The sequence below is a fragment of the Struthio camelus genome, chromosome 1 (genome assembly GCF_040807025.1).
Source record: "Struthio camelus isolate bStrCam1 chromosome 1, bStrCam1.hap1, whole genome shotgun sequence".
In the NCBI taxonomy this organism is placed as follows: Eukaryota; Metazoa; Chordata; class Aves; order Struthioniformes; family Struthionidae; genus Struthio; species Struthio camelus.
The window spans coordinates 6,960,205-6,976,813 of record NC_090942.1 but is presented as its reverse complement, the minus strand read 5'-3'; the positions used below and the strand labels follow the sequence as shown (position 1 = coordinate 6,976,813).

Genomic DNA, 16,609 nt, shown 5'->3' with positions numbered 1-16,609 from the left:
GAGACTCTTCTTGGCTTCCTGGGAAGAAACAACTGGGAAAAGCCACCACGACTCCTACAAGAAGTATTTTGGGATCCTCTGACATGAAAGCCTCTACGTAAGGAAAAACTGTGGCTCAAACAAAAAGTCATGGAAATTCAGAAGTGATGAAAAAGTTCTAGAGGTGTTAAGCTCTTTCTAGCTGAGACTGCAAAACAGACTTTGCCTTTTCTTTAGTGCGTTCTGATGGGCTGCACCACGTCAGTAACGGAGCACCAGCTGGAGGAAGGACCACCCTAGGAGCCAGCCTCCTATTTCAGGGATCACACAAAAATCTCTCGGAGTGGTTCACACACATTTCAGCTACGGATTAAGAGAGCAAATTGTTACTGGACAGGCGTTCGGTCCTGCTTAAGACAGATAACGGTAGGTCTGCGAACAAGTGCAACAACTCAGCCCAAAGTCTCTTCAAGAAGTCACAGTGAAGCCCTTCAGTTTATGCATATCAGGCACATAAAGGTAACAACAGGCATGCTGTTAAACATGCCTTACCCCTTTGGCTTTACTGACTTCTCCTGACTGTTGACCAGATGAGAAATTCTACGTTTTAAATTCGCCGAAGTTCACGGTTCCCCTTAAAGCGTTTATAATTGGGCAGTCAATTAATGCCTCTGTAAAACACAGCCCTCGGTAACTGGAATTTGCACAAAACCTGAATCAAACTGATACCAAAGACCACACTCGTTAATAGTGCCCTGATGATGCTCTTACTGAAATAAAAACTCTTCCAAATTATTTCATTTTGAACCTCCCTGTGGGGAGGCATGGCTGAGAAGATGTAGTAATGGAAATCTGAGACTTAGAGTTACCGGCAAAAGGCCAGCAGAGACGCTGATCGCTTGGATGTGGTTGTTCTGTCTCTCCACAGTACCAGCTTGTGTGAGAGTGTTAATAATAGGAAACGCCTCCAAATTGCTTTTATTAATAATGAAAATATGCCCACTTTAAAAAGCAATTTTCAAAAGAATATCTTTTCATTTAGACTTTTTTCCCCCGTAATTTCTTGTTTTGACTTCAAACTTGATGGCCTGAGCAAAGTCCAGGCATACTTCTCTCCTAAGGCTTTAATTTGCTCTCTTTCCTATCTTAAATTTTCCTCTGTCTTCCAGCCTTTAAAAAGTTTCAGCAGAGGCAAAACCAAAATTAAACGTGCTACAACGTTTGGAAAAATTTTAAGGTTGCCACACTACAGCAAGAGAAAGAAGGCACTGAGATGCTTCTGTAGGGAAACTGAAAATGTTGCACTGCCGCAGCACTCATTTCCCAGCACTTAAGGATACAGAAGTGAGAGGGTGGCCACTAATCCAGGCTGTTCCCATGCTTGGCACTTCAGCTCATTGAAGGAGCAGTAAATATCCATGAGAAAAAACAAGCAGGCATAAAATCTACTCACTTATCCCTCGCTGCAATTAATTATGATGCAAATATTATTTTTCTTTTACTTTTTTATCAAGAAACCCCCTCAAATCTCAAAAGCTATGAATTTTATCAATGCAATTGTCATGAATTTTATCAATCCAATTGCCTGACCACGCTGTAACTCTCTCTGTCATTTCTAAACTGCTCTTAAAACAAATGAACAACAAAATTCTCTGTAATTGGTGTCTACAGAAATGTTCACTTGTCCCACGTGCTTAGTGATGTTTTGTTAAAAAGTCAGACAAATAGGAGTCTAGAAGATGTCGGAATATGCATTTGGAACTTTTCTACAATGTTCATGGTAGATCCAAGTGTCTGTACATGCAATTAGAAGGTTTTTCAGTGCATGCTATTTAATCCAGTTGACTTCCTCCTGATACCTGTTATATAAATCTGCATTTAGCAATACAGCAGCATAATTTGCTGTGTGGTGCTCCTGTGATAAGAGGGTTTTTTTAATAACATCATTATGGACGATAATAATTCCTAGAGCGATGCAGAGATATTGATCCACTGATCTAAAAAAAAGAAAAAGCATTTTGCAAAGCTAGAGGACCACCGCTGTCTTTACTTTAAGGAACAATATAATGGAGAGCTGATGAGAGATCAACTCACCTACGGTCACCCAGCACATCAGTGGCACAGCTGCAAATGAAACGTGGGTGTTTCTGGCTATTTTTGCATGCTCTAGCTATCATCCCACGGCTGTCTGCATTCGCATCTGCGCTCCTGCAGACGTTACGCAGCGTGAGGAGTCAGGAGGTCCGAAAGTTTCCTTAAGCCGTTCACAATACGTGATTTAAAAAAATCTTAATCATCTGAGGCAGTTCACTTCTGCTTTTTCATGATAATGAAGCTTAGCCCATGATATCACAATCATGAATTTTTGTAAAGCATACTTAGCTCTTATGAAAAAGTGCTGGATTAAACAACCCTGCAGGCTGAATCCTTCGCTTTGAATAATGAATTTAGTACAGGCTGTGGCAAGCTGCTTTAGATAGGCCCATGAACCCTGCGAAAGTGAAGGCCAGCCTCTATGTCTGTTGAGTCTTCGGCTTCTTTATCTCTATAGCCAACAGGGTATTTTTATTTCTGAATGTTTTTCACAGTTGAGAATTACTCACAGGAACTGTCTCAGAGCCTTCAGAGGGTAATGCCTTTGGTTACTGCCTGTTTCTTGCAGCTGGCCAAAATATAACCAGTTGCAGATATAAACAACAATCATATCTTAGATGCAGGAGCAAACAACAGCGGGAAAAAAATGACTTAAGGAAAAATTCAAAATTTGTTTAAAATGGACTACTTCATCGCTGGGACTTTGCCTGATTACTTTTAGTCTTTCTATCACTATTTTATCTTAGTCTGGTTGTAGAGATGCGTTTCAAACAGCTGACAATAGGAATTTGGAGGGGAAACGCTGACGGTCTGTTATCAGTAGTGATGGCAACGGGCGCGACTTTAATAAAGTTCTGTCGACTCCTGGCTAGAAACTACAATAGAAACAACCCGTTCAGCCTCTCTCCCTCTCTCTCTTTATCTTAGCCCTTATATCATGCTCATCCCCGAGCGTTACATTTTCCCTTGCTGCCGCAGGGAGGGATTTCTTCCTTGCTGTTGGAGCCACGTGGTACGTTGCAACCCGAGATCCAGCCTACGGATTTGCAGTAGCCCGTTCCTGTACTAGCAGCACAGTCGCTGTTGCAGTGGAGACATGGTCGAAAAGTTAACTGAGCGCTTTTGTTCTTTATTAAGAAAAAACAGCAGCATAAGCCAAAATTGTCTTATCAAGCAGAGTAACCAGGAGCTTGCAACTATCTGCTGGTATTAAAGATTTTTTTCCCCGAATCCTTTTACAAAGCTCCAAAGTTGGCACAAACAGCAATGACTAAATTTCTCAAGCTCTTTTCTTGGGAGATGCCATGTTATGCAATTGGAAAGCGATGCCAAATGGAGTTTATTGGACCATATTTCCATCGCGCTGCTGGGAGCACTGTGAGTTCCTGGAGGCTCTGGCATCGTGAGGACAGTGTTTTCCTAACAAAGTGCCTATTTTTCATTGCCCCTTCTGTGTCCAGGAGGGAAGCACATCCGGAGGGGTGCTGCGAAAACACACACTGTTTGTGGCAGAGGGAAGTAGCATCTTGGAAACAGTACCGTGAATTAAAATCCACTAAGTGTCGGCACTTGTTACACCAATTTAACTGTATGCATTCCCCTTCTTGCTTTCATGAAACAGCTTTTGACCCTGTGCTTTTTCAGCCAGGATCCCGCCACTGCAAATCTCCCTTAGCGTTTTTCATTTCAACTCTGTGATACCGACCATTTTCCCAGCACTTTGCCTCCTCTCATGGTGCGGTGGTTTTGTGAAGCTGATAAACATCTGCCTGAAAACCTGGCTGGCACAGCTGAACTCATTTTCAGGTGTGAACACGGGTGTGTAGAAAGCAATTCGAGCTTAACAAGGCATGATGCATGAGGGCATGATGGAGTATCAGTCGTGATTGGGACCAAAATAAACCCGAGTGGCAGCGAGAATGCGGCTCTGCTAAGGCTACCGGAGCATGACCTACCTAGACCGAGATCTTCGGCCTCTAGCGGGAAAGAGCAGCACGTTAACCTGAGACTCTGCCGTCAGGCAGATGGCACTGCTCTGCCTGGGATGTGTGTGATGTGGCTTAAAAATCTCAGCTTCTGACTATTGTGAGATTGCTATTTACTGCAGAACTAAACTATCCCACCCTCTTACCCTACTGGATTTCAAAATTACCTTTTTCTATGCTTGCAGGATAGCCTTGTCTAGGGAATAAAAGTAAGTATGCAGTGGGATTGCTAAGGCTCCCAGAAAAGATCCATTTCTTTGCTGGGTGATGCCGGTGCACCAATTACTTCTTTTGAGGCTTAAAACATCTGATGCCCAAATCTTGCTATTTCAGTGGTTATTTAGCACCATTTCCGCCTGTGACTTCCATCACCCTTTCTGCTCTGTGCTCTGTGCACTTGCAAGTGAAATCACTACAAATCAGAAATATTTGTTCTGCCTCAACATAGGTCTAGACAGATAACAACAGCCCTCCACTCCACCAGTGAAATATTCATTACTCAGCTGCAGAGATCGACTTCAGACCTTCTCCCTAGCCTTCCCCAAGGCAAAAGTCATGACCCTGAGGCTCCCCTTGTCCAAAGGGACTGCTGCCTCCCAGCCCCAAAACTGGTGGGATTACAGTCTGAGCATGCATAAATGCAAGTGCAGAATTTTCTCGGGGCTTCCTATTTCTTGTTAGCATATCTTTTCAACGAGTGCTTAATATTCAGAAGTGGTAGAGTAACTGTTTTCAACGAGCTCCACGAAACATAATAATACATGCAGCTTCCCCTGTTGAAATTTCTAGGCATTCTGCACAGCCTGGGCAGCACGCAAACAAAAAAACATAACTTCTCAACGTTATGCAGAAATTGCTGCACAAAATACCGCAGATTCCAGAGCCTACAGGAAACAAGGAGATTCAGAGGTTACATATATACACACATATATATCATATGTATATATATAGAGGCAAAATGGGCACTGTTAGCTTTTTCTGTGCATTTTGAAAATGTAATAAAATGCATAAACTGTGATTTCTATGTATTTTTATGGATAGAAGTATTGCTATAGAAACAGAAGTGATGTTCTTCACAGCTCCACACTTAAAATTACTTTACTCCTTGTATCATTAAATGACAGTGGCTAATATCATGGCATCTTTCCCCGCTGACAGATGGGACTACCATGATTCGCTTTTCCCCTCAGCACCACGTGGCACTGAGTTTGTGAAAAGGTTCGCGCTCTGAGAGTAATTTCAGGTCTGTATACCATGGAGTTAATATGCAGCCTAGGTCATCAATATCCATTTATTTTCCTTTCCAGCATGCTTTTTCAGAGGGCCTTTCCCCCAAAAGGCACTTTTGTACTCAAAAAGGATCACCAGCTGTCGAAGTCTGTGCTGCACTTCATTTCCAAAGGTCGGGTCAGCCACGTGACGGCTCTCTGCAGCGCTGCTGATACCTCTGCCCTGGGTTTGGGGTTGTGATATAGGCACGGGCTGTAAAAGCTCTTTTTAAAAAGTTTGGTCCAGGCGAAGCTCTCAGTTTCAGCTAGCCTCTTGGCTCCTGAGTTACAGCAGACCTATGTTTTGCACATGGTTATACAAAATGCAGCATTCGAGGAGACAGCGCTATGACGTGGGCCAGTTCCCATGCCCCTGCATGCCCTCAACCAGTCATTTACAGTCCTTTCTCTCTTGGCCTTACGGTCCAAAGCAGAGATGGGGTCAGGGGATCCTTGAGGGATCTTTGGTTTTGCGAGAGGAGAAAACCGGCGGTGTTTGTGCAGGGTGCAAGGGAACTTCCCCAGCTGACAACCAGCGCGAGGACACACGTTAATATGTTGGCGCCGAGACCTGCCTGACACTGGAAATAAAAAGGTGACAATCTCGGTCCCTGTGACAAGTTCACGTGGATACCTGCGTCACGTGGGACACGCTACAGCCTCACCTCCGGCTGCAGCCAGCGGCTCTGCCTACCCTGGCCGTGACATATAGCTCCCCACTAGCACTTAAGGAAGGGGACGGCAGAGGCGGCACACTCACCTCTGCTCAGCCCGTCAGGTCCCCGGAGGATTCGGCATTCCTCTATCTGGCCGAACGGAGAAAACATCACCCTGATATCGTTCTCATTACACTTCTTCGAAACCATTCCTATGAACAATTTTCTGTCTTCCACCGCTAGAAGATAAAAATAATGAATGAGCAAAGGCCATTTCATCTTTTCGCCTGTGATCAATGCTTCATTACCACATCAAACCGGGCTCCAGTCATGTGAGGCGGCCTCTGTGACTGCAGACAAGTCCTCAGGCAAACACTTCGGGCTTACAACCTCCCTTCCCCCCGCCCCCAAATCTCCCATTTTTCTTTATCTCGCTCCCTTTCTTCAGTGGTGGTTGCTGCTTATATCACGTATTAATGGGCTGCCTTAGCCACGCGGCGTGTGCCTCCCCACGGCAGCTTCTAAGCGCAAGCCGTCCTCCGTTAGCGAGCAAGGACGCCCTTGCACAGATTTCCAGGCACATAAATTCCTTCAGGTACGAAGGAAATTGTGACGGGGCGAGGGGGAAGCGGGGATCGCGCACGCCACGCTACGAGCGAATGAAAAATATTCCCGAGAAACGTTTTGCGAGAGAGGCTCCTATCCCTGCTTTCAGTTTCGACCAACTTAACGCACGGCGCTCGAAAAGGCAGAGCGACTGCTCCAGGAAAAGGCTGCGTTAGATCTTCCTGCTCTCCTCCTACCGCCGCCGCCCTGTCTCCTGCGAGAGGACACGCGGCACGTGGCAGGGCAGCGCCGAAACCGAGGGGGCTGCAGAACGCTCTCCGCCAGCCCCCGCCTTTGCTGCGTAGCGATGCGGAGTTTGCAAGAAGCACGGAAAAGCCGCTTGCACCTGAATTCCTGGTGGAATACTTCCTGCCTGTGCTGTCACCAACGCCAGGCAAAGCTGGGCTGCTGTAGCAGCATGCACACAGTCCTTCTCTTAATCAAAGTTACGAGTCCCAAACTGTGGACTCTTTGTCAAGAAAGAAATAGCTCATCAAAACCTAACTCAGCCGGGAAGGACTTAAAAAAAACCCGTTAACTCGCCATCCCATCTATATTGAACTGAAAACCTAAGCGCTTATTATACAGTATGTACACTAGTGCTTTCTTCTTCTCTTGAAATGGCATATAAATCCAATTCACTGTTAATGAGCAGGCTGTCAGAGCTGGTGGGGAAGCAAAGAGAGAAGGAAAGCTTTACTCTAGAGAGTCTGCAGTATGCTTATTTATTTCTATTATTGTGCAAATTATTTTTGTAATGAAGTATTTTCATTTTGGGGCTAACAAAAAATAATAATGACTCTTCCCTTGCTCCCCAGCCCACTCTCCTTGTATTAGCACCGAGTTTGTCAAATGGAATAAATTGCAGCTGAGAAGGAAGAAACTGCATTTATTTTCGTAGGATTTTATTTGTGTTACACTTCAGCACTTTAACGACATTTAATAATTTCAACAATAAAGAAGAAGAGGTTCATGTTTATTGATCACAAGAGAGGTGCTGGAAGTAATTTTTCCTCCGAATTGCTGAGTTAAAAAAGTATTTGTAGCTTTTATACAAGTGAGTGCCAAGACCATGCGTTTTTCAGACTCCAAAACACAGACCAGCCCCTGGAATCTCAGCTTCTCACTCTACAAGCTTGCAAGAAAACTGGTGTGAATTTAACACCCAGCAGAAGCAGCAGCTTTTCTTGGCAGACATTCCCCAAGTCTCAACATTTGCATTCCCACTTTATACTGAGGTCCCACATACAGGTTAACCCTTCAGAAAGGGTTAACCAATGATGAAAACATGGGCTAAGCCAATTATGTACAGACGGGTCTATAAGACCTCCCAGTTGGGCTAAATATATATACATATTTTAAACATATTTTCATGAAATGTTACACCTCATTTGTAATATTTAATTGGCCCTGGCATTTCTAATAATTATTTTATGGGCGGTGACCTAGGTCGTGGTGCCCACAGGCACAGGCAGAACCAGCAGCGGGGCCTCTGGGCAAGGCGGAGGGGGAAGGCCACGCTTGCTCGCGGCGCTCGTGTTTGCAGGCGAGACGATGCCTGCCACTTGGCTGCTTAAAATACCTGTACTGCCTTGAGTAATAATCCCTTCAAGGAAGGTCCCTGGCCAGCCTGTCCACTCAGCACGGGCCACATGCTATGGTCCTGGAGAAAGACACTAAGCAAAGGAAGTCAGGTGGAAATTCAAAAGAAACAAGAGACTTGGCACTGATGCAAGGATCCTCATCCGCCAAGCAAGCAGAAGCAGAGCGTCGACGGCCCCCAGCACGTCTCTGCCCGCCCTCAAAGACGAACGTGAAGGCTTTGCTTTAATTTCCCGAAGAAGAGTAGACGACTAACTCCCCACCGGCCTCCTTCAGTTTTGCTAGCAAACCTATAAACACGCCATTTAACTAACATGATTTGCAGGTTTTCAGCTTCGGGGTGATTTTATAGTAAATTAAACATCCAGCTCCCGTGTACTGTACATCATAGAAATGCAGATTTCACAAAGGATGCTCTGAGTACAGAAAACATATTGATATGGTGACGTGCTCGGCATTCAGCGCCATTTGTCAGCGCTGATCATTGCTGAAGCTTAAGAAAATTGCTATTCTATTTTGGCTAGAGGCCCAGCATAAAAAATATTTAAAGGGACAATAGTCAGGATCAAAATGACATGTTTTCACTCTGTCTGACATAACATCTGATATTATTAGGCTGAAATAATATTCAACTATATATTTTTGTGCAGAGAAAGGAATGCATTTTTACCTGTGTGAGACTGGTTATCTAAATTTGCTTCTGCATTTTTGGTCACCCACTTCTGCCCTTTCTTTCCAAAAAGGATTCTTATGTGCCTTGCAGGAATGGTGTGAGAATTAAATAGATAACAGACTGCAAGAAGTACGGGTCAAATTTATTTAGAGGTTAATGTACTTCCCCTTTGCATATTGCAAATGTAGGTCAACTCTGCTGCCCAGGCACAGTTTGGTGTGACACAGCCAGGACTAAACCTACTGGATTTGGGGTGAAAATATTTTGCCTGAAGGCAGGTGTTCACGGTGCGAGAACCTTGTGTAACTAATTGCAGATATCTATTTTACAATGCGATGAACTGTTCTCGCAATTTCATCAGGCAGACTGACAGCTCTCCCCTGCCTAGCGAGGACGTCTAGGCATCTGGCTTGAAGAGACATAACTACACTTTAGCCACCTAAAGGTGGGTGAGATGAACTCAACCTCTGCTTTAGGTCTCCTTTCACACTGGAGTCTCTTACCTTCTGACAGCGCTGTACCCAACTTGCAAACTACAGTCCTGAGGGTCTTATTTTTTAGCTTTGCATCAGTAATGAGCATTTCTCATAAGCACACCCCCCAGTTTCTCAGTTTACTAGGTCAGTCGTGCTAATCCATGAGAATAAGGGAGTAGCAATTACTATCAGTATGCGACAGAAGAGCTGAACCTTACAATAATCATGGGAATCCCCCTTAAGATTTGACAAACTTCACTTTTCTCTCATTCTAAACCCTCAAAATTCTGCCCTGAAAAAAAGCACAGGAATATTCCTTTATTATATATTTTGACAGCTCCAGTCAGTTAAAGAGCACATTTCCCCTCTAGAAGTTGCCTTCTCTTTTGAGCCAATCAAGAAATGGTTAATTATGTATAAATGGTTATTTATTCATTTTTTCATCCAGGAAGGAAGGGGGGAAAACAGACTTTTCATCCCTATCTGCAAGCCTGTGAAAAACCCTCGCATACAATCCGTCAAAGTCACACCTGGATCCAGAGCTGCCTGCATTAATTATCAACTTTTCTATGTGTTAGTGCTAACATATGGCATTTAATTACTCCCTCCAAATCAGCAAAGTCGTGCCACTTAGAATTTCAAAATTATTTCTTCAAGTTTTCACTGATAAAATAAATAAAAATAAATGATAAGACCACATAGCTCTCCCCCATCCCCCCCCACCCCCTTTTTAATGGAGAATTTCATCATTTTCCCTAAAGCGTTGGTGCTTTGATCCATTTAAGAGTGTACTGTCCTCAGGATATGTGCCTGAAAGTATTGACAGTATTCAAATCCTGATCCAGAAAAATTTAAGTATTTACTGAACTGCAGCATGCGGCTGCTGACTACCTAAAGTCAAGCATGCATTTACATTGTTTTCTGTATTAGAGTGCAGGTACTCATATTTTTTGAAAAAGGATAAATATTCTCAAACAGCCAAATACTTCAAGTGGTTAACACTGGAGAGCAAACTAGCAATGGTGGAGTCTTCACAGCCTTCACGCCATGCTTTTCTGGCAGGTATTCCTTAACTGAAACTTTGTAAATTGGTTAAACTAGCTGACTAGCAATATAAAGGTGGTCAGGACTATATTTAACGGGTGATCAGAACAGGACGTACTATAAACCTCATCATCTGAAACTCTTTCAAGGATGCTACATTTGTCTACATTAAAAGCCTTTTAAGAATCCTCCAGGGTAGACAAATAGACAAAATTAGACCTAAAGGCAAATCTTTCTCCATCAACTCTAGCGGCTAAAAGCTCAGTGGAAGAGATTAAACTTTGGTTCATCTGTGCGAAAGGAGAGATGACTCAGAGACATGAGCTATTGTTCTCCATTTCCTCTCCCGTGGAGAGAAAAGGCATGGAGATGATTGCCTAGACCTATCAGTCAACCAGTTCCTAACCAGAAGAAAACAGGTCTTCATGTTGCTAGTAAAGTCCAAATACTGCGGAAGCGCCAGGGCACTTCATCAAGCATGTGCAGGAAGTGTCTTTCCACATCCTTCTCCCAATTTCCATGAGGCAAGTCTGGTCTTTTGCGCTAAGGGACAGGCTTAGAAGAGACTTATAAATCTAAAGACAAGAACAATGATGGGGAAGGAGAAGCATTTCATGGTAGCGCTCCTGAGCTCGGGTGCTGATTCAAATCCTCTTGCAAGAGACTTAATATGGGGAGAGGCGAATCTTCTCCGGTTGTATTTTGGTACCACAATTGGGAAATTGGTAGCAAGTGAAGTGTTTTAGGAAGAGAGTCACAAAATTATAAACCCTTCACACATATTTGGATCTGAATTCTAGAAATGGGCAAACAACTGTAAAACTGGTTCGCCCAACTTGGTAGGATTTTCGGTATTGTCATACAGCAAACACCGTTCTTTGAAAAATCTCTGTAAGATGAATACGGAGAACTCTCCTGAAGGGAACCTGAAGAGGTCTCTCAAGCTTTGCACAGACGTGTGAAAGCTCAGAAGAATGGCAATGAATGCCCACTCTCTCTCACATTACTTTCCACAAGTTGCTTGGAAATTTTGACTGAGAGAATTTCTTTATCCTCTTTGAAACTTTAGAAACACTACTTCACCTGTAAAATGTAGGGGTCTCTTCCAATTACTCAGAAATCAAAGGGTTTCAAGCATTCCCCAAAAGCTCGAACACCATGGATCGTGAAAACCAAGACGCCCTGACATGCCTTCTTTCTCTTCCCCTTGCAGCTTATCAATCTTGCTGAAGGGGTATGCTTTCTTCCTGACATTTGCTATTGGCACAGATAACACACCCCCTCAGATGGATAGCCTGCAGCATATAGGAAACATGTGCCAAGCACTCCCCCGGGCTGCTGTTCCTTCTTTTTTGGTTCGCCAAGCTGCTTGCAAACTATCACCTCCCACATGGAGGTGCTTCCTACACCCTGTCACCCACAGCATGTCTACAAGAAGAGCATGCACTTGCCAGGAGACTGAAGCAGGTGTCTAATGCGACAATTGCAACCTTTGATCTTTCAACCCCCAAAATACAAAGAAAGTCAACCCCTCCCTTGCAAAACCCAATCCCTGTGATTCTCACTCCGAGGTCAGGGGTAAGAGGATACTCAGAAGATTAAGAGTATCCCCACGGTGCAGACAGCACTACCATGTAGCTACGCCCAATCTAAGAGCAGTGAGGAGCTCATCTACCCTGCTTTCTAAGCACGTTCTACTTGCAGAGCAGGAACAGGAGTTGGACAACTCCCCATAGTGCTTTGGCAATACGTTCAATCTTCTTTAGGAAGAAAAACTTCAGGCAATGAACAAGTAATTCATTCAGAGTCTATTTTGCTCCGTTGTCTGTAATGCTTCTAATTTGCCAGGAACTTAAGGTGAATTTTTTTCCTTAGAAGAAGGATCCATACAGGCTAGAATTAGCTCAGAGGGTCCTGGCTGGTGTTCCTGTACCTAAGGGAAAACTTTGCCCATTGCAAGCACAGTAAAAATGAGGGGGTGAAATTTTGATTCAAATAGCGAAGCTCTCACTCACCACGGTGGGGTATGACAAGTCTGACAAGTTCTGACCTCCTGCTCACGCAGATGCCTTGGTCTCTTTTCTGAGCATTCAAAGAAAGGCAACAAACCGCTGCTAAAACTCTGCTCTTGGATAATGCGAAAGACAGAGCACAATGCTCCCTTCCAAATGGGTGATGGCTCAAATCTGCCATGCTCGTGTCCAGTTTTGTTTTCAAAGCTGTCCTAATAGGAAACCTAGCACAATGCAAAGTTTTACTTTCTTCCTACACTTCATAATCCTTGGAGAAGCCTGAAAATGGGATGCACTACAATTAGCAAAAAAGAAGCCTTAAAAAAGCCTTGCGGAGAGATTTAGAGCCCAATCATAATTTACATTTGCAGGTAAGTAGATCTCTAAGTGCACGGCTTCTGCCCTGATTACTAATTAATGAGGTGCAAAGATGCCTGTTGGAGGAACCAGCTCTGATTATGTGGGCCTTATGGGAAAAAGAAGCTCTTGCAATCTAAGAAGGGAGATGATATCTTTAACATACATTTTAGAAAATTACAGGAACAAATCAAGAGGAAAAATATACACATGTATATATTTTTAAAGAATCACACACAGCCAGGCTGCGTTACCATCCGATTATCTTATTTCCTTGAATATACAAACCTGGCATGTTTAATAGACTTAACGTGCTGTCTATTTTGCATGTCATATACATTCACTTAGGCAGTAACCTAGTATTCTGAATGGATATTACTGTCATTATAGCATTCATTTTAGAATGGTTGAGAGGAATAAATATACCGCGAGATGCAAGGTGGGTTTCCCAGTTCAGAATTAAGCATATGATTAAAGTCTAAATTTGGCTGAGATTCAGAATGCCATCATTCTATAGAAAAGGAAGTTTAGGCAAATGTTTAAGGACCCATCAGGTGCTTACACAGTTTGTTAACACAGGAATGCTTGCTTTTCTTTTCTTTTTTTTTCGTCTCACCATTAAAATTTCATCTCTATCTTATCAATATCAGGTGCTCCTGGGTCACCTAACTGCCAGCAGAAGACGTGGAAGACACATGTAACAAGGTAGGCCATGACATACAGCAGGCACGAGGCAAGAATGGCTTTCAGAACATTTCCTTCCTTCTTTAAAGATGAAGATAAATTGGAGTTCAGAGCAGGTCAACATCTCTCCAGACCTGTCAGCTGTAGAGAAACCTCCTCATATAGTTTTCACCACACAAGGAGTAAAGCATAAACTCTCACAATGATTTGCATGTTTTTGTAAAAAGAGAGTCACAAGTAAATAAAAATAAGTTAAACACATACCATTGGACTTTTCGCTATCTGCAGGTTTCATCTGAATAGGATGATGCATCTAAAAATAAAAATGAGAAACAGTGAGGCAGGTTGGATAGTCATGAAAAGCAAGAATCATGTTTCTAATGAGGGGCTAAAAGGATACACGATCAGTATTAAACATGCTCAAATGATATAAATTCAAAATAGCACTATATTATAGGCTTTTAAGAAAAAATAAAATGGTAAAGAAGCATTTTACAACCAGGAAGATTAAAAAAAATAGATCACTGGGCCCACAGGACTCATATAAAACTTTAATTTGCTGTATCTAGTTTCAGAAGACCACTAAAGTTACAGCCCTCATTATTTTATGGCATGCTTGCTTTCTGTTTTACCAACTTTTTTCTTGAGTTCAACGGCTGCCAAAACCAAGATGGAATTTTCAAGTAATTTAAGACCTAGCAAGCATTTGAAACACACTCAGAGGAGTTTAGTTTGACAAATGAACTTTGCTTGTAATTAAAAAACCATGTGCTGATTCTTTCAGTACTGGAGAGGAAGAGACTTGTGCTTCCTATAACTGCTTAGTACCTCGCCGTCATTGTAGAAAACCTTATACATTCGCTCATAAAGCTTCCACCACAACACAAACAGCTCTGTTTTCCATAAAAACTCCTAATACCTTTTCTTTTTCAACCTGTTCCTCCCTCATGCCCCCTCTTACTGCAAGAGAAACCTGTACTGTCCGGTGCTGTACATCACACGGCATCCTTCCTTCACACACTTGATATGATGTGCCCTTGCCTTTCGCTACCACAGGTTATTCCCACTCCTTTTATTATTTACTGCTCCAACTCAACCTTCACCAAAAGAGTTTTCTGTTGTTTCAGGAGCAGCAACACCACAACAGTTAATAAACTCTCTGATCAGAGTGCATGGCACTTCCACTGGACTTCCCTCCTTTGATTATAGCCAGGTGTACATCCACTGCCATGGATTCAGGGGAAATTTGTTATAGCTTCTCAAAAGCCTTCAGAAGTCATGTCCATGCTTTCAAAAAATGCTCCGCCTTATTTTCTTCAGTAGAGCTCTGCAGAAATGCAGGAATTTGTCTGCACAAACCTAATTATTGCAGCAGTGGGGCCACCAACTTTTCCTTTTTCATCAAACCCTCCCCAGTTCACATAGGCAAGTGGGAAAGTCTCCGCTCTTACTGCTTTTGCATTGTCTTCCAGTGCACCAAAGCTGAGTATTGCCTAAAATTGTCAGAATCAATTCCATTTTTTATAAAGGACTATTATGCCAAACAGCTTTGGAAAACAAAATCAGCTGAGCAGGAGATAACACCCACATGCGCATATCAAACGTGCTTCCAGAGCCACAAACAATCACATTTGCATTGGTTTTGGTGGAGTCGCATAACCTCCAGGGACATATTTGCTAGATTCTTTAGCCAATATAAAATATTGCTGTGAATCTTCCCAAAAGATTTACTCAAAATTCAGAGTGCTCCCCGGCCCTACAAATCAATGCATTCCTTGTACTGCCTCAAAACTCCCCACTGTGCTCTAAGGAAAAGGCAGAGCCACAAAGGTGGATGTAGTCACCAGGATGCATAAATTTGCTTCAGTTTTAACAATTCAGTTCTCTTTGAATCATTTGTTTCCCAAATGGACTTTAATAGCCCTGCACTTTTCTGCCACCACTCTTATTCGATCTAATTTATAGCAAAAAGGGAACTTATATTGTACTCCATCTTCTTTAACTAGTCCTTAACATTTATCTGGCATCAACAATACACTGGGCACTGCAGGAGACTTTAAATTCATGGGAATGTCATGCAGCATGTCCAGCCAGCGAGCAAAAAAGTGAAAGAGGAAAAAAGGTGCAGCCTGCTCCAATAAGCACGCTGCAGGCACTGGCGGCTCTCTGGAGCGCCTGAAAGGTGCGCTCCAAAGGTGTTGTCTAGATGCCTGCAAGCGGGTGCAGCTAAGAGCAGCGGCTAAAGAAAATCTGAGGCAGACATGAGGAGACACGTCTCCCGATAGTAGAGGTCCAGAAGGATGTAGGATAATTTCCTAGGACCACTGGAAACATCGCTTCTCAGTCCATGGCAAATTTGGGAACAGGCATCTGTAGAAAGATCAGACCAAATCCAGACCTGATGTAGACTTCTCTTCTTGCTAGCAAGCATAAATTGGGAGCAATTCCACTGCATTTAACAGAATTACATTGGTGCAAAACTAATGAAAGATTCAGATCAGGCCTGGAGAGTTTAAATCACAGCATACCCATGGCAAAATGGATGCAATACACAAACATGGCTTGGGCAAAGCGGCGGAAAAAATACGTTACTGTCAGTTCCCTAACATGAGAGGGCTCATGTTGAAGCTTGTTTAACCCTGACCATCACCAATTGATACGTTAACAACCTTTAACACTGGATTCAATAAAACATGCCATATATAACCTGAAATGGGTTTTACAAAGTCACTGGTTCGCATCTCATTATTAAACTCATTGCTGACCTCTAGAGACAACTGCCGTGACAATACATATTATAAGCTCTCTACCCATAAAATATTTAAGAGTAGGTGTAAAAAAAAAAATAGGATGAATCGCGAAGAAGAGCGCAGCGAATAAGAAAATTAAAGGGGCAGACACAAAGGCAAAGTAGTTACTATCCTTTCCCTTTACAACGAGCAAAACGCAAAATAATCTGTGCGTTTTATATCTTGCTTGTATAACTGTAGGCTATAAAATAATAAAAGATCTGTGCTTTCCCAGGCCCTCCAAAAGATTATAGATGATATAAACCTGTTTCAAATTAGATGCCACCCACTAGAATCATGTCATCTACTGAAATGAAGGATTTTGTGTCTTATCAGAAAGCTGTTATTGTGGCTATACATCACAACGCCGCACACTTACGGATC

General features: G+C 42.9%; 1 protein-coding gene across 50 annotated transcripts in view; it reads right to left on the bottom strand.

Moving 5' to 3' along the window:
• CELF2 (CUGBP Elav-like family member 2) overlaps positions 1-16,609 on the bottom strand; it is a 354,164-nt gene that overhangs the window by 60,339 nt on the left and 277,216 nt on the right. For 48 of the 50 annotated variants that reach the window (XM_068908455.1, XM_068907414.1, XM_068909757.1 and 45 more), the window contains 2 exons: positions 13,701-13,749; positions 6,087-6,221 (listed from right to left, as the gene is read on the bottom strand). In XM_068908455.1, coding sequence (XP_068764556.1) covers positions 6,087-6,221; positions 13,701-13,749 — 184 coding nt within the window. The remainder of the gene's footprint in view (positions 1-6,086; positions 6,222-13,700; positions 13,750-16,609) is intronic. The other 2 variants (XM_068910521.1, XM_068907637.1) reach the window with 1 other exon arrangement.